Genomic DNA, 22,320 nt, shown 5'->3' on the forward strand with positions numbered 1-22,320 from the left:
CATGCCTCTGGGGAGCAAACTCAACTAAAGCGAAAGACAACCTGGAACACCTTAACAAGTTACAAACTCATGTAAAAGTCAGTACAGGAGGCAGGCTGGTAGCCAGCTCTTCAGGAAACTTCCGAATTAAGCTGTTGTTTTGGGACTGCACTTAGGGAAACAAAAACTACACTGAGCTAACAGACAACAACTAAACTATGATCATGTGGCCTGGTGCCTTTAATGCAGTCCCTCGTAGCAAAAAATCTTTACTATAGAGAAATCTTTTTTCTCTCTCTCTCTCACACACACACATAAATTAAAAGGCTGCTACTACTCAGAGGTACGTCAGAAGTTCTATGAAATTCACATTTCTGTGTCTGTAATATTTCACTACATCTTCTTAACAATACTTGGGCCCGGCGCAATGGCCTAGTGGCTAAAATCCTCGCCTTAAACACCAGGGATCCCATATGGGCGCCGGTTCTAACCCCGGCAGCCCCGCTTCCCTTCCAGCTCCCTGCTTGTGGCCTGGGAAAGCAGTCGAAGACGGCCCAAAGCTTTGGGACCCTGACCTGTGTGGGAGACCTGGAGGAAGCTCCTGGCTCCTGGCTTCGGACCAGCCGTTGTGGTCATTTGGGGAGTGAATCTTCGGATGGAAGATCTGCCTCCCTGTCTCACGTCCTCTCTGTATATTTGACTTTGTAATAAAAATAAAAATATCTTAAAAAAAAAAACAACCAATACTTACACGTTTTCTAGGTTGCTCCTTTGTCACCATAGCAGAGTTGATGACTGTGACAAAGATCCCGTGGTACATTAGATTAGTCTGCATGGGCTGCAGTGAGAGACATTATAGAGGGTGCCCAGCGCAATGGCCTAGCAGCTGAAGTCTTCACCCTGAATGTGCTGGGATCCCATATGGGTACCGGTTCTAATCCTAGCTGCCCCACTTCCCATCCAGCTCCCTGCTTGTGACCTGGGAAAGCAGTCAAGGATGGCCCAAAGCCTTGGGACCCTGCACCCATGTGGGAGAGCTGCAGGAGGCTGCTGGCTCCTGGCTTTGGATCGGTGCAGCACTGGCCTTTGAGGTCATTTGGGGGAGGTGAACCATCGAATGGAAGATCTCTCCTCCTCTCTGTATATCTGACTTTCCAATAAAAATAGATAAATTCTAAAAAAAAAAAAAAAAGTCATAAAGGCTTAAACAACTGGATGACCCTGGGTTCAAATCCCATCTCTGACACCGCTGCCTACTGACGTACACTCTGGGAGGCAACAGGGATGGTACAGTTGGAGGGGTCACTGCCACTTATTCGGGAGACCTAGATGGGGTTTCTGGCCTTGCCTCGGCCATCGTGGGCATTCCAGGAGTCAACCAGTAAATGGTTCTCTATCTACCCATCTTTTTCTGCCTTTCACACACATAAATACAAGTTAAAAATCCAAAAAGATAATCACTTAAAATGCATCACTTTTCAAATCTTCCTTTTGTTTTAATTTGTACTCACACTTTGATTTTTGGCCTACATAATACAGCAGGTAATTTCCAAAAACTGCTTTTTAAGAAGTCGGCTGACCCCAGCCAAATCAATTTGTTTTCTGACTGTTTGAAAGAGACAGTACAACAGGATACAGTTCAGAGGAGCTATTTTCACAAAAAGTGGAAATTAAGCAAAGAGATGCAAAATGGGAGATGTGTTCCCGAAGATTTTGCATATGGTAAACTAAAGAATAATGGATCATAATCACACCCACATTTTTTCAATACACTGATCCTATAACAGGACCTACTAATAAATAAATGCAACTTACTCTCACAGAATCCAGCACTGCTTTAAGAAGTCAAAACTAATCTAAACAGAACGTCTAATGTTTATATTGTTAGTTTCATGTTACTTGAGATAAATCCTATTTTCGAGAACTTTGCTTGAGCTAGTATGTAACCTCAAGGCACCAGATTATCTGAAATGAATTTATAGACTTCAAGTCGGTGGAAAAATATCCTGACAACTATTCATGACTAGGAGGATACTGGTTTGTTTGTTTTTTTTTAAAAAAGATTTATTTATTTATTGAAAGGTCAGCTATACAGAGAGGAGGAGAGACAGAGAGGAAGATCTTCCGTCCATTGATTCACTCCCCAAGTGAGCACAACAGCTGATGCTGCGCCGATCCGAAGCCAGGTCTCCCACGCGGGTGCAGGGCCCCGAGGCTTTGGGCCGTCCTCAACTGCTTTCCCAGGCCACAAGCAGGGAGCTGGATGGGAAGTGGAGCTGCAGGGATTACAACCGGCACCCATATGGGATCCCAGGTGTTCGAGGAGAGGACTTTAGCTGCTAGGCCATTGCGCCAGGCCCGAGGAGGATACTGTTATAAAACCTAGCGCATCATGGATTCCATCTTCAGTGATGCAGTCAGAAAACAGTACAACTACGTGACAAGTACTCTCACCTGTCGGATATTTCCAGCTCTTAGCTGAGCATTCCCTAAGGTTTCTCTGATGAGAAGGATGAGGAATACAGTCTCCAGAAAGACTCTGGCTCACCTTCAGCTGTGACTTCCATGTTTGATCATTTGGATTTTAATTCTTTTCAAAGCAAAGTCGACATGCCGTTGGTGCTCACAGTGCCCTGTCTGCACTGCATGGAATCTCCTCCTGCTGACTCGAGGAAAGGCACTTTCACAAAGCATTCCACAACTCAGGAAACTCAGCTTTGAGATTTTAGAGTGACCCGTTCTAAACTAACTCTCAATACCAAGTATAGTTAAATTGAGTTCATCAGATATTTGGAGAAAACTGGAAAAAAAGTAAGCCCATTAAATACCTTGATTTATTTGTTCCTCTTCTAAGCAGATAATCTACCCGTTTTTGCAGTATCACAATGCCTTCCTTAGAAAACACTCAAAACGCTTGCTAACTCAGTTGAACTATATTGAATTCACAGGTCTTTCTCTTTCAGAAACAAAGGGCTGTGTGTATTTCCCAGAAGAATGTGTCTCAGTAACATACTTTTTAAGTTGAAAACTTAATTATCCAAAGTAGAAAATAAGATGTTCAAGGGCATCAGAAAGGGGGTTGCTATGAAAATCAAATTTTGAGACATTAGTTTGTGACTCAAACTGATACTGACTCAGCAAACAGAAGCATTTAAATTTCATTTTCACACCCCTTATTACATTTAGTCATCCAGCATCTTTAAAAGGAAGAAGTTCAGTGAAAGCAAGTATTCACTCTGCATGACACAAGACAGAATTCCCTTCACCTACTGCCCTCCAAACACATCACTCTCGGTTAAACAGGCAGCAGCCACCAGATGCTCTAACTGAAAATGGTCACAGATGGTCAGCTGGCCAGTTAACAGAACACACAGCGGGCCCCAAACCCAGAAGAAACAAGCAGATGTGTTGAGAGCTGGTCACACCTGCCTGCTTCCTGAGCTAAGCATACTTGGTATTTGATATGGTCAACTTTGTGAGCTCCCCACCACCAAGTTTCTAGAAAAGACAGAATAGCCCTTGCGGGGTGGGGGGTCTCCAGATCAAAAAGCACCTTGAGGCTGATGGAGTCCGCAGCTGTACAATCCACACAAGTGCCTCCCTGCTAGTCAGCCAGGCAGGGGACCTGAACTCACTGTCTCGCCAGAAAGCTCCTGGGCCTCCACAGAGGCCCTCAATGTCTTGAACTTCAATTAGTTCAACCACTCCGTTTAATTCCAACCAGGAAACACACTAAGCTGTTGTAATAGCCATGGTATACTGACTGCAACAAAGGTATTTTCCCGTTTATGCACTTAAGAGTGACTTAAAGTATGTTACTTTCTTTCTTTTTTTTTTTAAAGATTTATTATTTTTTTATTGGAAAGGCGGATATACAGAGAGGAGAGACAGAGAGGAAGATCTTCCGTCCGATGATTCACTCCCCAAGTGAGCGCAACGGCCGATGCTATGCTGATCCGAAGCCAGGAGACTCTTCCGGGTCTCCCACACGGGTGCAGGGTCCCAAAGCTTTGGGCCGTCCTCGACTGCTTTCCCGGGCCACAAGCAGGGAGCTGGAAGGGAAGCGGGGCTGCCGGGATTAGAACCGGCGCCCATATGGGATCCCGGGCATGCAAGGCGAGGACCTTAACTACTGCGCCACCGCGCCGGGCCCAAAGTATGTTACTTTCAATAACATACACAACAGATTTTACTCCAAAAGACAGTAACACATAAAAATTAGTTTTTAAAATATAGGAGAAAATAAAAACACATCATTGAAAGTTGTCTATTAGAGACTGTTGAAATTTCAAATATCAACAGGTCTTCCTCTCTCCCATAGATACACATATGCACTACAGAAAATCCCAAAAAAAATTTTAAAGCCATTTTTAGTTGCCAAAGTTTCAATATTGTTTCTCTAAGATTGTTTTTCCTACTAGAGCATCATTTTGCTTTTCCTAAGAATTCTGAATAAGTAGCCTGTAACACACATATTCAAGAAGAGCATACCAGAATGCAGGATTTTGTTTTGTTTTGGTTTTAATGTTCTTTACATTTATATTTTCTTAATAGTGAACTACTGAATTTCATTTATGATTCTTCACCAATAATTGTCCCAAATTCTGTTTCTTACTAGATACAGGTGAAGTAGCGCAAATACAAAAAAATCGAAAAATAAATTTCTTTGGGCAATGACATAGCACTCAAAAACTTGCAGACTTGCAGGTGGGTGCTTGGTCTGCAGGTCAGAGTGCATGCATCCCCAACAGAGATCCTGGAGTTCACTCTGCACCTGCTCCTGACTCTAGTTCTCTGTTAAAGGCAGGTCCTGGGGGAGACAGCAGTAACGGCTACACTGTTTCCTGAAGCCCAGAGGGTGAACTACTGAGCTCCCGGCTGCCGGCTTTAGTCTGGCTCCATCCTTTCGGTTACAGGTGTTTGGAGAATGAGCAGTAGGTGAGACAATTCTCTCTTTCTCAAACTAATAAATACATTTTTAAAAAAGTTTTATTGTTGGGAGCATTTCTAATTTTGGATTGTGGATCAGGAATTTTTTTCAAAAGATTTATTTTATTTCTACTGCAAAGTCAGATATACAGAGAGGAAGAGACAGAGAGGAAGATCTTCCGTCCAATAATTCACTCCCCTAGTGACCACAATGGCCAAAGCTGCGCTGATCCGAAGACAGGAGCCAAGACATTCCTCCAGCTCTCCCACGCGGGTGCAAGGTCCTAAAGCTTTGGGCCGTCTTTGACTGCTTTCCCAGACCACAAGCAGGGAGCCGGATAGGAAACGGGGCAGCTGGGATCAGAACCGGCACCCATATGGGATCCCGGTGCTTTCAAGGCGAGGACTTTAACCACTACACTATCGCACTGGGCCCGATCAGGAATATTTAACCAGTAAATTCTATGCCAATTTTCTAAAATCCAAAAACCTCCAAATTCTTTTTGTTTTTAAATATTTATTTTATTTTATTGGAAAGGTGGATATACAGAGAGGAGAGACAGAGAGGAAGATCTTCCATCCAATGATTCACTGCCCAGGCGGCTGCAACGGCTGGAGCTGAGCCAATCCGAAGCCAGGAGCCTCTTCTGGGTCTCCCACGCGGGAGCAGGGTCCCAAAGCTTTGGGCCGTCCTTGACTGCTTTTCCAGGCCACAGGCAGGGAGCTGGGTGGGAAGCGGGCCGCAGGGATTAGAATTGGCACCCATATGGGATCCTGGGCGTGCAAGGCGAGGACCTTAACCACTGCGCCATCATGCCGGGCCCAAAAACCTCCAAATTCTAAAACACATCTTGTGGCCCATATAGCAGCTTCCTGCAATGCTGACATCTCATACAGGCACTTATTTGAATCTTGGCTGCTCTACTTCCAACCAGCTCCCTGCTAACACACCTGAGAAAACAACAGAAGATGGTCCAAGTCACTCAGCCCTGCACCCAAGCAAAGGACTCAATGAAGCTCCTAGCTCCTGATTTTGGCCGGCACAGCCCAGCTGTCACTGCCATTTAGGGGGGTGAATCAGTGGATGGATGATGGATCTATCTTTCCCTTTCCTAAGGATTTTGGACACTTCACTGTGCTGAGTACAATTTTCTTAGATTAATAACACGTACGTGGAAAAGCAGCATGTTCAGAGAAGAATACACATTGCCTTTGCTGCCAACGGGCTGGGTTAATACCATCCCAGAAACAATGATTTACAGAAGTTCAATCTGAACAATGCAACCTGTCCTTGTTGTTTATAAAGTTGTGTGACAGAAATCAATAGCGGAACTTAGTTAAGAGAATGTAGAGCAAATGAAGAACTGCTGTAACAAGATTATGAGTGAAATACCACCTGGAAAGCTATGGCAAGAATGGCAGGATGCTGTTCTGCACTGCTGCATCGGAAACAGATTCCCACCACCATGTCCTACTCAACAGGAGATCCCAAAGCTCAGAGTTTATGTCACCATGAGGTCAGGAAAGAAATGGAGAAGCCGGTAGTACCACTTTCCTCTCCTCCATAATGCAGTCTGTGCAAGGAAAAGCCAAAATGCTCTGGTAAATTCTAATACCAGTAGAAGATGCTAATGCAGTTCAGAGGGCATTTGCATAGTAATCATAATGAAACTGACTGTTTTGTACTTAAGCATAAAACTTTACTCCTGAGAAAGAAATGGCTAAATGTATATTTCATTCTTTGCTTAGCGGACATCTTGTTTACATTCATTTGTTCATGTTAGAAATCAACTTTTCTTCTTAAGGTTTTAATTATTTAAGAGGTAAAGACACAAACAGAAAGACAAAAGGCAGTTCTATCTGTTGGTTCGTTCCCTAAATGCCTGCAACGGCTGGGGCGGGGAAGGCCCAGGGCTCCCACATGAGTGGCAGGGGCCCAGCTATCGAAGCTGTCACCTATAGTTCCAGCATGTGCATTATCAGGAAAGTGGAGTCAAGAGCACACCTAGGGGACCATTAATCACCACTGCTAAATGCTAACCTCTAATTGTCTTTATTTTCTAAAAATGTTTAGAAACTGAAATTCCCTTTACTGCCTAAATATGGGATTAACGGTGAAATCAGTATCTTTAATAATGCTAGTGAGCTAACACAATTCTTTTTCTTGTGTTCCAGGGACAGAGTTATGGAAAGTAAATATTTAGAGTTATCTGGGTCACACATAAGATACTATTTTATGCATCAATACGCATATTGCTTCACATGGGAGAAGAAATACAATGCACATATACGGAACTCTCAGACAAATGTTGAAGTTAAGCTTAATCATTGAGCAGTATTTGATCACTTGGTGATGTCCCTGCTCTAATCCACTATATGCATGATCATCCCTCGGGACCTGACACCACCACAGGCAAACTCCAGAGAGAAAAATGAATTTGCAGAGCTAGAGCAAAGACACAGGTGTGTATCCCAGCTGCATGTGTGCGCCAATGGTCACTGGTGAAAGCAGTAGACATCTGGTGTGATGTCATTAATAATCAGTTCTTTGTAACACCAAGCTAGTTTCATAGTCATATCTGGTAACTTTTCCCCCAGTTGGTTAGAGGAAGGAAAAAAGGAAAAGCCTAACACAGACTTACCCAAGCCACTCAGAGTATAGAGAAGGTCCCGGGTATCCAAGAAAAAGGGTCCGTTCTCCTGCTGCCCTTCTTCTTTGTAGTACAGCTTGTAGCCCTGGATGGCTGCGGTGTCCTCAGCGTCTCGCTGCCATTTCACCGAAATGGTGGTACAATTTAAGGGTTCCAAATGTAACTCCGGAGACCTGGGAGCTGACATCCACCAGAAAACAGAAATAATCCACAATCCAAAGGGAAACAGAATAGTCCAGATCTCTTAAATGGTAAGCCAACAGTTAACAAAAAACTTTAATTATAGAAAATAATACATCAGCCTAACTTTCTTTTTTAAAAAATCTATTTATTTTTATTGGAAATGTAGATGTAGAGAGAAGGAGGAGAGACAGAGAGGAAGATATTCCATCCGATAATTCACTCCCCAAGTGGCTTCAATGGCTGGTGCTGCGCCAATCTGAAGCCAGGAGCCAGGAACCACTTCCAGGTCTCCCACGTGGGTGCAGGGTCCCAATGCTCTGGGCTGTTCTCGACTGCTTTCCTGGGCCACAAGCAGGGAGCTGGATGGGAAGCGAGGCTGCTGGGATTAGAACCAGTGCCAATATGGGATCCCGGCGCATTCAAGGCGAGGACCTTAACCAGTACGCTATTGCACTGGGCTCAAGTCTAACTTTCAAACTCTCACAATGATACTAAACTTTGAGATGGAAAAATACAAAATGCTATTGTAAAAAGATAGGTAAATACCAAAAACACCCCTTCTTTTTCAAAGAAATGAAATTACATTCCAATTTGACATCTAACACTCTTCTGTAATCACTTAAGAACAAAAAGTGGTAACATATCTCATATTAGTATATGAGAAGGGTCTAGGGCCTCCCAATCTAAGGAAGGTGCTTGGCACACCACTTAGGTCACTGCCTAAGAAGCCTGTATCCACATATTATAAGCGAGCTTGGTTGACAGCCCACCTCCTCTGCTTCTAACGCAGCCTCCTGTGTGCCCCACCATTCTTGTAGGAGAACTGTACTGAGTTTCAGTTGCAGGCATTAGGAGAGTAAACCATTGAACAGAACATTGATCTCACTCCCCCTCTCTCTGCCTTTCAAATGAAATAAACAAAATTAAGAATTTAGAGACTTGAGCTGGCAACATGGCACAACAAGCTAAGTCAGCCTCCTCCTGCAGTGGCAGCACGTCTTTCAAGTGCCAGGTCAAGCCATGGCAGATCCACTTCTAATTTAGCTTCCTGCTAATGGCCTGGGAAGGCAGTGGATGGCTCAAGTCCTTGGGCCCCTGCACCCACATGAGAGACCCCAAAGAAGCTCCTGGCCACTGGCTTCAGACTGTCCCAGCTACAGTCACTGTGGCCATTTGGGGAGTGAACCAGCAGATGGAAGAACTCTTTCTCTCTTTCCTTCTCTCTCTATAACTCTCCCTTCCAAACAAACATAAATGACTCTTAAAAATATGAATTATGGTATATCGATTGAGCTGAAGGTATGGGCAATGATACTAAATCTCTACTACCTACATTGTACATTGCCTTGGGTAATTTAGTTTGATTTTGACTAATCTGTCCATAAAAGACTTGCTAGGCAGGGTCCTAAAGTCCTCGCCTTGAATGTGCCAGGATCCCATATAGGTGCTGGTTCTAATTCCAGCAGCCTTGCTTCCCGTCCAGCTCCCTGCTTGTGGCCTAGGAAAGCAGTCAAGGATGGCCCAAAGCCTTGGGACCCTGCACCTGTGTGGGAGACCAGGAAGAAGCTCTTGGTTCCTGGCTTCGGATGAGCGCAGCTTTGGCCATTGTGGTCACTAGGGGAGTGAATTATTGGACAGAAGATTTTTGTCTCTTCTCCTTTCTGTATATCTGACTTTCCAATAAAAGTAAAATAAATCTTTACCAAAAACAAAAAACAAAATGCTAAGTAAACTAACAGAACAATGAAAAAAAAAACCCACTAATAAGCTCTATGCAAAAAAGGGACAACAGTTGAACTTTTGTTTTCAAATAAGTGCATGCTTTGTGTAATTTTTATTCATAAAACAAAACTGAAAAAACAAACCTATCCTCAACAGTGTTTAGGAATTTACCTCTCACACTTGTAGCTTTGGGCGTCCTATGTGAAGTCCACACTGATGACTCTCCCAGCCCCACTCTGGTGGCTGCAGTAATCCGGACCAGATAGACACTGTCAGGCTTCAAACCTTCCCAAAGGTACTCATGTGTGGTCCCTGGGAGCTCCAGAACTTGGATGGAGCTCTCAGTGCTTAGGCGGAAGGACAGGCGATACAGCACCACTTGGCCACGCCGGTATTTGGCTGGGATCGGAAGCCAAGAGATGAGAATATCGGTGGGACTTCGACTTGTCAAGCTGATTTCAGGAGGTCTCAGAGGAACTAGTCAGATAAGGAAACAGGTTGCCAGTAAGTATGTAAGATCAAACTACCAGTTAGCATATCAATATATACTGAATAATCTTAACAGTAACATATAACATTGGAAAGGACAGATACTTTGTCTGGTAGAGATTTCCAGGGAAGCACAGAATAAGCAAAAAAAAAAAAAAAAAAAAAAAACAAACACCCACCACCAACAACCAAAAAAAGAAGACATATAATGACAGAGAGGATCAAGCACGTGGACCCCAAAAAAGTAAGGTTTTTATCATTGTTGTTATGATTATTTGTAGGGGTGACTTTAAAAATATTTAAGCCAAATACTTTCACCAACAGTTCCCTAAAGCAAAAAGGGCCTGAATCATACACGCATCAAGCCCAGGATTCCAGTGTTATAAACTAGGAGATAATTATTTGAAAAATCACACTTTAAAAATTATTACAAAGCTTGTCTTCTCACAATAGATTTTACCTTCTCTTCCAATAATTTGAACAAACAAGCATTTTAGGATGGGACAAGAACAGCTGTAGGCAATCTAACTTCAGCAGTGATGACTTGGGTTCTAGAGTCTCAGTGTCTCTAAATTTCAATCTCTTTTCTACCAACTGCTGCTCTGTGTGATCTTGGCAGCTTAACTTTTCTCTGTCTAGGAGATAATGACAACTAGCTTCTTCTACAGTCATTCCCCTCTCAGGTAATTACAATGATTTGTCTAAATGCTCAAGACAAACACCTGGATGTCACCCCAACTCCTATACACACATCCTACACTTAAAGCTGTGGCTCTACAAGTCTACTGCTCCAACCTTGGCTCATGTCACCTGGCTTCAACCTACATTGTTCCAACAGGTTTACTTGCTTCTATTCATCTGTTTTCTTAAAATGCTGGTCAGATGCTTTTCAGCTCAAAATAGTTCCCATGTCAGCCAAAAGTAAGAGCCCATGTTCAAGGCTGGTACCCATTCTTTCTTGTTGTACCTTCTATGGCCTCCCCCGTTGCCCCAGACTCCAGCCAGGGACTGCAGCCCTGTGAATTTCAATCTGCCTGGCCTAGGACACACCTTTCTAAGCCATCTGTACAGGCAGCTCCCACGCTTTTCTTTCTTTCAGTTCTTCCGTCACATGTCACCTCAGTGAGCCCTTCTCTGGTGATGACTGTTTTCAAAGTTTCAAACCTTCCCCAACACCTCATGTCCTCCTTTCCCATTTTCCCTCTTCTTAAGCAGCAGTGACACCCATCACTATCTGACACAGTCTATTATTTACTGTTTACTCTTATATTTTTTAATTCCTTTATTCGCTTTCCCACTAGCAAGTAAGGTTTATGAAGTCAAGGACACTTTCTCCTACGTTTTATTTACTACGAAGTACTGAATGACACAGAACAAGCACTCAGTAGGTATCTACTGAATAAATCAAAGAATGGGGGAAACTGAAAAGTCAGCTTATTAAGTACTTTGAAAACTTTTATGTGTACGGATGGATTCTTTCTCAGAGAAATACAATGAATCAAGCACCATTATTACTCCTACTTACTAGCCAAGGAGGATCAAAAACAAAGAGATTGAATCACTTTTCCAATGTCACACAACTAGTCATAGAAAGAAGAGACCAAGACAGAGGACTAGACAGAGCCCACATTCTCTATCTCTATATTCTGTCTCTTAAATACTAACAGTTCTACTGCGGGGATACGGAGGGATTCAAAACAGATGATGGAAATAAGGCTTTGGCTTCTAGAGGGAGTGAGCAGTGTTCACTAGCCATGCCTGTGGCGCAGTGCTCCGCAAATGAAAACAAACATTTCAGTTGGAGGAAAGTGGGCTGAGAAAATGCTGAAGTGTCCAAATGTCTATATGCCGTCCCCTACACAAAGTGAGCTGCACTAAATGAGAAAGTTGTAGAGAAGGAAAGGCGATCGTGACCCCAACGGCAAGCTAACAGAGTCTCCTGTGCTCAGACACAGGTTCTTAACAAGGCAGATATGAGGATACTTTAAAGGGCACACAGAGAGCAAGAATTTTAAATATACATATATATATATATAGTGATATCAAAGAGCTCTTAAATCTATGCATTTTTTTTCATAATGCACATTTTTCAGAACTCTCAGGCTGCTTTCTACATTTCATCTTAGACAAAGCTGTTAAATGACAGACCAGCGATACTACATAGATGTGGGGACCAGGCTTTTAAACGGAAATGAAAATGTGGAATTCAACTTTCCGAGAAGTGAACATTTTTATTCTGATTATCTAAATATGTAAGTAAGCAACATTACACAGATACAAGGAAGATCTCTGAGACCAAGTGACCAAAAAGAAGATATCTGGGAATTATTTATATGAAACTGCTCTGGAAGAGAGAGTGGAGTTTTTGCTGAGGTTGAGAGAAAACCTTAGTGAAGGCAGATCAGTGCGAGCAGGCATTTGTGAAGTAATTGCCTGTCCTATGGTGCGGGTACAGACGTGGGCCTCCTGAAGCCCCTGCAGGGAGACACCCCTCCTCCCACAGCACCATGGGCAGACACAGGGAAGTCAGTTCCCATGAGGCACAGTGGCACTTCTTATATCACAAATCCTCCCTCCAAAAAGGCACAACGCAATTTCCAAACTACGATTGGGAACTCACTGTGCAAGTCCTCTCTTCCTCCTCAAGGAATATAAGCACTTAATATTTCATAATGAACAACAAAAAAATTATATTATTCAATGAACACCAAATTGTATTAACTTTTAGTTTCAGCAGACCAGTATCTTAAATCTTCAGTCATTATATACACTCAAATGTAATAGTCATTAGTTATTTATGCCTAGAAAACCTCACATTCTGTTCTATTCAGTTGAACAAAATTATTGTAATGTGTGCATATATATTTTTAAGATTTATTTATTTTTATTGGCAAGGCAGATCCATAGAGAGCAGGAGACAGAGAGAAAGATTTTTCTATCCACTGGTTCACTTCCCAAGTGGCCCTGATGGTTGGAGCAGAGCTGATTCGAAGCCAGGAACCAGGAGTCTCTTCTGGGTCTCCCACACAGGTGCCGTGTCCCAAAGACTTTTGGCCATGCTTCACCTTTCCCAGGCCACAAGTAGAGAGCTGGATGGGAAGTGGAGCAGCTGTGACATGAACCAGCACCCATATGGGATCCTGGCACATGCATGGTGAAGAATTAGCCATTAGACTATTGTTCCAGGCCCACAAATGCTCATATTTTAAACTAGGAACTAGTTGAGGGTAGCATATGGCCTTGGGGTTAGAAATCACCTAGGATCCTCCCATCCATATCAGGTACCAGCACTGGTCCTAATTTCAGCTTCCTAGCAATAAGTATCACTGGCAAAAGCAGGTGATGGCTCAAGCAGTCGAGTCCCTGCTACTAATGTGGGAACCTGTATTGAATTCCCTTTGCCCTGGCCCAGTCCTAGCTGTGAACAGGAATTTGGAGACTCAATCAATGCATGGGAAAGCACTATCTCTCTCTCTCTCTCTCTGCCTTTGAAATAAATAAAGTTAAACAGAAAACAGATACAAAGGTAATGCAATTCAGTCGTTAAAAACATAAATGAGTTAGAGGGCCCAGTATGGTAACCTAGCAGTTGAAGTCCTCGCCTTGTAAACCCAGGATCCCATATGGGCGCTGGCTCTAATCCCAGAAGCCCTGCTTCCCACTCAGCTCTCTACCTGGGAAAGCAGTCAAGGATAGCCCAAAGCCTTGGGACCTGCATCCACATAGGAGACCTGGAAGAGGTTCCAGGCTCCTGGCTTTGGATCAACGAAGTTCCGGCCGTTGCAGCCACTTGGGGAGTGAGTTATCGGATGGAAGAGCTTCTTCTCTGTCTCTCCTCCTCCTCTCTGTATATCAGACTTTCCAACAAAAAATAAAATATATCTTTTTTAAAAAACATATGAGTTACAAATAAAAGACTTCTTTATTCTGATGTTATTGGCAAAACAGGATTTGAAACAGTATTCCATTGTTTTAACTTAAATCACTTCTCTAGTTTGCACATAAACTGAAATTAAGCATATGAATGCTCATACTTAAGTATTCTAGAATCACGTTTTCTTACCATCCTCTAGAGTATTCTGTGTAACATGGTCAGACATCTGGCTGGCTCCCATTGGCATATAAGCCACAATATAGAAAGTATAATTGCTGGCAGGTTCCAAGTCATCGATAATATAATCAGTCGTGTCATTCCCAAGGACTACTTGATATTCTTCATTATTTAAACCTAAATTAAAGAACCCATATTTAAAGACCAGGAATACTCAAAATTAACAGGACCAGTGGTTGGTTGTTGAGTTGAATCTGTTACCATTCCCACCCTTTTACAAAACACATTCAAGACACTCTTGATTTCTTCAAAAGTGACCATGTCTTGCTACAAACCACACATCTGAATTTTCCTTGAAATGTCCAACTGAAGAGAATTAACGTCTCTAAGCTTCATTTATCAGCTAGTCAAAAGCTAGAGACACGTGCCGTAGTAACATTAAAGAGCTCAACAGAACACAGTACAGTAATCCTTAACAGTGTAAATTTTACTTTGCTTAAACTCATGTTTTTTTTTTTCAAACATAAATGAAGAAAAGAGTAGGAAATATACCGACTCTTATAAAAACAAACCAAATCAAAAGTTGTCTTGCAAAAGATCTCATCATTTCCCCTACAGATCCAACTAAATCTGACTGATGTAAGTTGCTTTATACTGAAAGCAAAAGAACTGGAAGCACAGAATATACTTCAGATTGTTTTGTCCCAGAGTGAGCTTTCTTTTTTTCCCAGTCCCTACCCGCAAAAAACCTTCTCACCAATTCTTAATAAAATATGCATGGCGAGGTACAGAAGAGGATTTGTCTCTGTGGTGGTGAACTCCTACAGAGCCAACCTGTAAAGTGCAGTAAGAGCTCTGCCAGCTACAATGCTCTGCCAGCAATTCACAAAATAAAAAAGCCCATCAACTTAATCAAACCTCACTGAGGACCTCGCCCCTTCTCCCCATGCTCCAGTCACAAACAAAACAGAAGGCAAATTCCACGATTAAGTTTTCCCACAATTCTGAATTAACTTGATAGCATTTTAATTAGACAAGATTACAGGCATTTCACAACAGACTGGTTAATGGTTCGCTAATTAGGAGCTGCATAGTACGATTTCTGACCTACCAAACAAGCTCCTTGAGTTGGAATTAGAAAGCCTTGTTCTGCCCCTGAATAGCCCACTGAGCTGCATGCGGAGGCTCTAATGAAATCACCGTAAAAGCAAACAAGAGAAATTTCCACCAAAACCAGCATTTCTTTTATCTTCTTAAATCACTGAGAGGAAATTAACATACTCCAATAGGCTCAGCCATCAAGTTTTCATTCTTCTTGCTACCACGACCACTGATTTACACTCAAAATACTCCTTTTTAAAACACACTTCCAAGTGAAAAAGAAAAAAAAAAAACTAATAACAACCACCACAACAAAACACCTGTTCTCTACAATTTCGATATTTGTCACCATTTTTCAGGCATTTGAATGTGTTTTTTAGTGTTTAATATATACTGCAAAAAACAAAACAAAACAAACAAACAAAAAACCAAGCTAACAGTGTTTAAAATCTCTTGGTTTCAATGAAAAGTTACTAGAGAAATCTCTAGCATTCATAAATGACTTTTTTTTCCTTTAAAATTTTTGCTAAAACAGAAATGATCCTAAAGGAATCAGTAATTCTGGATAAAAATTTTAACATGTATTTGATTTTTACTTTCATATGATAAATGAGATATCAATAAAGAGCATCTTATTCAAGGATCAGAGTTCTTGATTTCACAAAACATTCAAATTACACAAAATCAAATACATGATGATTTCATGCTTTGCTGTTAACAGATTACTGCATTACTATACTAAGTCAGACCACCATTCCTATGTAAAATCTCTTGTAAGAAATTTATACATTCGCTGGGATAAGATTCCTAAGTACTAGGTGTTTTTCTGCAGACAGATGCTCTGCATTGGCTGGTATTTGTTTCCAAGTAGAAAAGTCTCAGACCGTACTTACATACAGGAAGTGAACAAAGATAGGAAAATGAGGAAAAAGTTTACATGTGATAGATTATTTTCTTCAACAGATAAACACCACAGAATTGCAAAAATATTTTGTTAGACTATATAAAAACATCATTTACATTGGAAATAAATCCTTGGCAGCAAGTGGTACTTAAAAATCAACACTGCTCATGCTGCCTACCTTCTGCCTTCATGTAGTGCACAGAGTAAGCGATGACTTTGTCTGAATTATACAGTGGCCTCTCCCAAGCTAAGAGGATGGCTGAACTCGACATGGTTTCAGCATGCACGTTATAGGGGGCGCTGGGTCGGTCTTCTGACATTACCACAGTCAGTCTGGCTCTGGATAAAACAGATCCTTGGCTATTCTCAGCCATGCACTGGTAAATCGCATCATCTTCAGGAATTATTTGGTTAATTACCAGTTTACTGCAGAAAGAAAAAAAAAGTATTTATTTCTAGGGAAAATTCCAAGAATGATACAAAAATCCACTTAGCTGCCACTAAATGTACTCAGAACTTAAATCACACAAATAACTGAGGAAAACTGCGATCAACTCTTGTGGAAATATTCTATACTGATTCTCTAAAATTGCTTGCATTTTATGAGTCTAAGTAAGTATCTATATGACATCCAAATCCTGTTTCCTTTAGATGACATTTTACTCTATTTTTTAAAATTTGGCTCTTGGAGCCAGAGTTGTGAGGCATGCATAGCACACTGAACCACTGCCTGCAATGCTGAATTCCAGTGTGGGCACCAGTTTGTGTCCTGGACATTATGCTTCCAATCCAGTTCTCTGCTGATGGCCTCGGGAAAGTAATGGCAGATGGTGCAAGAACCCGAGCCCCTGCACCCCTGCGCCCAGGTGAGAGACTTGGAAGAAGTTCTCAGTTCCAGCCTGGCCTAGCACTGTCCATTGCAGTTCTCCAGGGAGTGAACCAGTGGATGGAAGACATTTCCCGCTCTGGAATGCTCTCAAAAAACAAGCAAGTTTTTCTTTTTTTAATTGGTCTTTTAAGGAAGCATAGACCTCCAGAGTAGCAGCCAATTTACACACTATTACAATATATATTCAAAATTGAAGTCTCCCAACATTTTTATCTTCTTCAAAACAAATGAGAATCTTACATGAATTCATATTTATATTAAAACAAATGAATTGTTACAATTATCACATTGGAACTGTGGAGAAATTCTTAAGAGAATTCTCATTTTCTGACTTGGTAGTCCTTCAGCTCTGAGGAGCTGTCAAACATTCACATCTTTATAATCTATCACTTCCATGATTCATGTATAAAATACAAACGGACGTATGGCACGTTAATGTTATAAATCTTAATTAACTTCTTTTAATTTAGTTCAGTTTTAACTACTTGCCTAAGTATTTAGTATTATAACCTTTTACAAAAACATTACAATATATAAAACAGTAACAAAGTAATGTGGCCCACCTGTTGTACATCTTAATTCTACCATTTGAATGGATCTTTCTTCCATTTTTCAACCATGACATTTTGGGTGAGGGAATTCCTTCTGCCTGACACACAAATCGCGCAGTGCCAGCTCGAGGTCTCGTTAAACTCTCTGGCCATTCAACAAATGAAGGAGGAGCTGTTTTTGAAGAAAGAAAAAAACTATTTCTGTGTTCCCAACAGGAATGACATAAATAGTACAGTAAATGAACCAAGTCCTTTCCCTGATATTCTGGGCCCCTATCTCCATCTTATCTCCATCTTTCCTGTATCATTTAGCTAGTGGGCACCTCTTATGTTTCCTCCATTGAGAGCATGTCTACAAACATATTAAAAATACGTGTATCCCAAATTCGACTCAATGTATATACATAACAAATGAATACATTTTTAGATTGGTGAATGGGTACATGGATTTGTGGATGAGTGAAAAGGAGTCATAAGGAACAGAATGGCTTGCATGCATAGAGGATGGTGATTTCAGAATGATTCTGTGGTAGTATCTTAATGCAGGGATTCAATTTCCTCCTAAAACTCACTGTTGGATTATAATACTTCCTATCAACCTTCGCGTTAGTGTTGCAAAACTAAAAAGCAAAACTAAGCTAAGAATAAAGTAAATAATATTAGGAAAATTCAGCCCCAGTTTATGTCTCAGCAGGCATCTGGCTGAGGAGGATGCTGTTTACACGAGATGTGGTGTGCAGTGTACAGCTCCAAAGCAACCTGTCCTGACTTACAGTAGCAGATACTCCCAACAGGGAGCTAAGGTCGCTTCCTTACTGAGGGTGGAGGGAGCTGGCAGATCAGTCATGATGACAGATTGGTGTGTTGTGTGGGATCCCAAGGTTTGAGAATCTGGGCAGTCCCCAGCTAGTGCATATATTCCACTAGTACACGTGTCATTGTAAAGAATACAAATTTTTCCAAAAGAATTTGCAAATATTAAAATATAAACTCTCCTGGCTACAGAATGAGAAGAAACATACCTAATACAGTTAAAGTTGCCATAGCAACTGTGAAGTTGCGTGTGCCAGGAGTTGTGGCCCGACAAACATAGACTCCAGCATGCTGCAGCTTGACATCAGAAATCATGAGATTACCATTTCCAAGCACCCGGGTATTAAAGACATCAATGGATTTGTGATCTATTTCAAAGAGAACACTTCAGTTAAAGTAATATAACATATAATCTGAAATTATGTCAAAAGACTACCACTGAGGTAATTAGTCATGAAAAAGTATCAGCTTGTCAACATTAAACTCTGTTCTCTATATACTGAAATGTCAATAAGATAAAAGCTGTTCAACCATCAAAATTGCATTTAGTATAAAATATAAAGACTATTGCCAGTTTCATTAGAATTAGCAAAGATTGCACCCAATGCTGTGGAAGAGTAGGTAAGGCTGCTGCTGGCAGCACCAGCAGCTCATTGGTGCCAGTTCAAGTCCTTGTTGCTAATCTAATCCAGCTCCTTGCGAATATGGATGGAAAAGAGGTAGAGGATGGTCTAAGTGCTTGGACCCCTAGCCGCCTGTTTGGGAGACCTGGAGGAAGCTCCTGGTTCCTGACTCTGGACTGGCTCAGCTCTCACAGTTGTAGCTACCTGGGGAATGAGCTAGCAGATACAAGACCCCTCTGTCTCTAATTCTGCCTTTCAAATGAATAAATGAGAATTAAAAAAAAAAAAGACTCAACAAAGTTTAAAGAGTTAAGTTTTGTTTGTTTTTCTCTGAGAACACTTACCAAGACGGCTCCAAGAAATGATAGGCTTAGGATTTCCTGTGGCCATGCATTCCAAAACAACGGTCTGATGAAGAGACACAGTCATGTTCTGTGGGCCTGCTATAATCGTTGGTGTGTGGAAGGGTTTAGACTCCTCAGCTTTGGGAAGAAAAGCATATACAAGCAGGCTATAACAAAGTTAAAGGAGCTCAAACAGCTATTCTTAAATTATCATATGCTAGCTATTTAAGTTGTTAGTCACATACAACTCATGCACTGAAGTGCATAATTCAATGGCATTTAGAATTGTAGGTGTCATGTAATTATTACCTCGATCAATTTTACATTTCCATCACTCCAAAAGAAATCCCTTATTCATATCCATTAGCGGTCACTCCGCAGTCTCTCACTCCGGTTAGTAACCCCACTAGCTACTTTTTCCTTGAATACTCTGTATGGTCTTGGGTTTCTTGTCTCTCTTCAATGAATGTTGTTTCTCACAGTTCATCTATTTTGTAGCATGTATCATTTTTTGATTGGCTGAATATTTAATTATAAAATTAATAATTCAGTGATAATAAATAATACTTGGAAATGTTTAAATTATTTGGATAAAAATCATTTTATTTACCCATTCATCAGTTGATGGACACTTAGTGACTTCCGTATCATTCACTTTTGAGGTTCAAACATTCATTTAATATGTTCACTAATCTCACTAAGAATTTATAGCGAGATAGAAAGAATGCTTTTTTCCTTATCATTCATACTAAAATGCTAACTGATATCACCTAAAAATAAATCACAGTATTAAAAAAAGCCTAACTTCAGCTTAAAGTTTTTCAAAATTTCTTTTTTTCAAAACCTAAAGGATTTTTTAGGAGGTAGTGCTCCAGACAAGAAATAAACATTCACATAGAACTCAACAATGTCATTTAGTGGGATGTTGGCAGGGCAGAAGTCAAGCTTGTCTGTTAAAGAAGAGCTACGTAAGGGAGAAAAGAGATGGTTTTTTCCGGATGGATCACGACATTACAACAGTCCTCAATGGTGTTTTATTAAAGTCAGGGCAGAAAAGGCAACAGCTGGGCCAAAAATCATCAAAAGAAAATTAAGTCTTTTCTGTGTAGTACCTGGGATCACGACAAGCGAGGCCTCCATACTTTTACGCCGGTGGGCTACAGTTGCAGCAACACAACGGTAAGTTCCAGCATCCCTCTGGCCAACATCATAAATCTGTAGCACACCTGTTGGCAGGGTCGTTACCCTGTTGGAGAAGAAACTTGGTTAAACTTTTTTCTAACAGATTTTATATATTATTAAATATATTCCATAACAGGAATTAACACACTCAATCTTTGCAAGTGCTAGAAGCAATACTTCAAAAATCTTTTGGGAATGTTATCTTGCTTTTTTGTGTCAATCTGGGTCTCTACAGCTTTTTAAAACATAAACAATTCTGCCTTGACAGTCTGTGAAATCTATTACCTTAATTTTACTCAGAGAGATACTAATTTGACATTATAGCTGAGGTTTAGCTAATTAGTGTCTCAGACTGATCTTCAATGTATTAATATCTATGTATTCACCAAAATACACATGGATGAAAGTTTCAAAACAAAGTGAGGGGGACAGAAGGAGAAAAAAGTAGAAAAGGATATCATTATGTTCTTAGAAATGCATCAATAAAACTTACTGAAATGGCTAAAACTAATTAAAAATGTAAAAAAAAAAAAGCAAAAAATTTTTTGTTAAACCACCTTTAATGGAAAGTATTAAAATCACCATCCAATTCTGGTTTTAGAGACTCCTGATACACAATTAAACAGTGTGAGAACTATTCCCGCTCACCAGTGTGTTTTCTGAACTTTGAAATTCTAATTTGAGGGGCCAGTGCAGTGGTATAGCATGATTAATCCTCTGCCTGAAGTACTGGCATATCACAGGGGCGCTAGTTTCAGCTGTCCACTTCAAATCCCTACTTATGGCTGGGAGAGGTTGGGAGAACTGGCTAGAAGCAGGCAGAGACAGGCGACAGCACAACACTGAAGTTCGATGCCAGGCACTGTGGCTGTCTCTGAGGACCCTGCAAGTGGATCCCTGCAGACAGGACTCAAGGCAGACATGCAAGATGCCAAAGGAGCAAGACCACAACCAGAGGCTACCAGGGCCGCCTCCTGCCTCAGACCTGCAGCTCTAGCACAGCTGAGAAGAGCAGCTTGGGGACAACTCCCTCTTGCCTTACAGATGAGAAAACTGAGCCTGAGAGAAAACAAGTGAGAGTGCTGGAACCTACAGCACAAAGGGCCTTGTTACCGTGCCGCAGGGCAGCAGAAGGACGATGCCTCAGACACGGGCTAGATCAAAATGAACACAGGGAGATTTTGGGAGACTTCCAGCCAAAATGAATCTTGAGGGGCCAGTGTGATGGCTCAACTGGCTAATCCTCTACCTTCCAGTGCCAGGATCACATGTGGGTACCAGTTTGTGTCCTGGCTGCTCTAGTGGGACATCCATTCAGCTCCCTGTTTATGGCCTGGGAAAACAGTGGAGGATAGATGAAAGCTGTGGAACTCTGCGCCCGTGTGGAAGACCTAAAGGAAACTTCTGCCTCCTGGCTTTGGATTATACCAGTTCCAGCCATTTAGGAAGTGATCCAGCAGATGGAAGACCTCACTGACTCTCTCTCCCAAATCTCAAAAAAACCATACATAGTATATATTATATAATATATATTATAGTGTATATTTGTTCCTTTATATAATATATAATATATTGTGTATACTATATATAGATTTATATATTATATGAATATAAAATAAATATAGAATTTATTTTAGATTGAGTAGTAAACCATAGATGAGAAATGATTGTGTGAAAAAATTGATAACAGTTATCCTCAAAGGAGAGACTATGTTTCAGAGAAAAATGTGGAAGATGGCTCCCTATATTCCCTGAGTGTTCTAAATGTCCATATATCACTTGGCCCTAGATCATTATAGTAGAAATTTTGTAAATTAAAAATAAAACTTAAAAAATGTTTTTGGGCCTGGCACTATACTAGTGGCTAATCACCTTGTGTGTGCCGGGATCCCATACAAGCTCCAGTTCA

General features: G+C 41.2%; 1 protein-coding gene across 1 annotated transcript in view; it reads right to left on the minus strand.

Annotated features, from left to right (window-relative positions):
* The window catches only part of PRTG (protogenin), a 135,738-nt gene that overhangs the window by 66,427 nt on the left and 46,991 nt on the right, over positions 1-22,320 (minus strand). Inside the window, exons 4-11 of the mRNA XM_040968452.1 lie at positions 20,342-20,475; positions 19,230-19,367; positions 18,472-18,630; positions 17,462-17,621; positions 16,188-16,435; positions 14,017-14,181; positions 9,636-9,941; positions 7,551-7,739 (exon numbers count right to left, since the gene is read on the minus strand). Of these exons, the coding sequence (XP_040824386.1) occupies positions 7,551-7,739; positions 9,636-9,941; positions 14,017-14,181; positions 16,188-16,435; positions 17,462-17,621; positions 18,472-18,630; positions 19,230-19,367; positions 20,342-20,475 (1,499 nt within the window). The remainder of the gene's footprint in view (positions 1-7,550; positions 7,740-9,635; positions 9,942-14,016; positions 14,182-16,187; positions 16,436-17,461; positions 17,622-18,471; positions 18,631-19,229; positions 19,368-20,341; positions 20,476-22,320) is intronic.

The sequence above is a fragment of the Ochotona curzoniae genome, unplaced genomic scaffold, assembly GCF_017591425.1.
Source record: "Ochotona curzoniae isolate NIBS_2020 unplaced genomic scaffold, NIBS_Ocur_1.0 scaffold_4701, whole genome shotgun sequence".
Lineage (NCBI taxonomy): Eukaryota > Metazoa > Chordata > Mammalia > Lagomorpha > Ochotonidae > Ochotona > Ochotona curzoniae.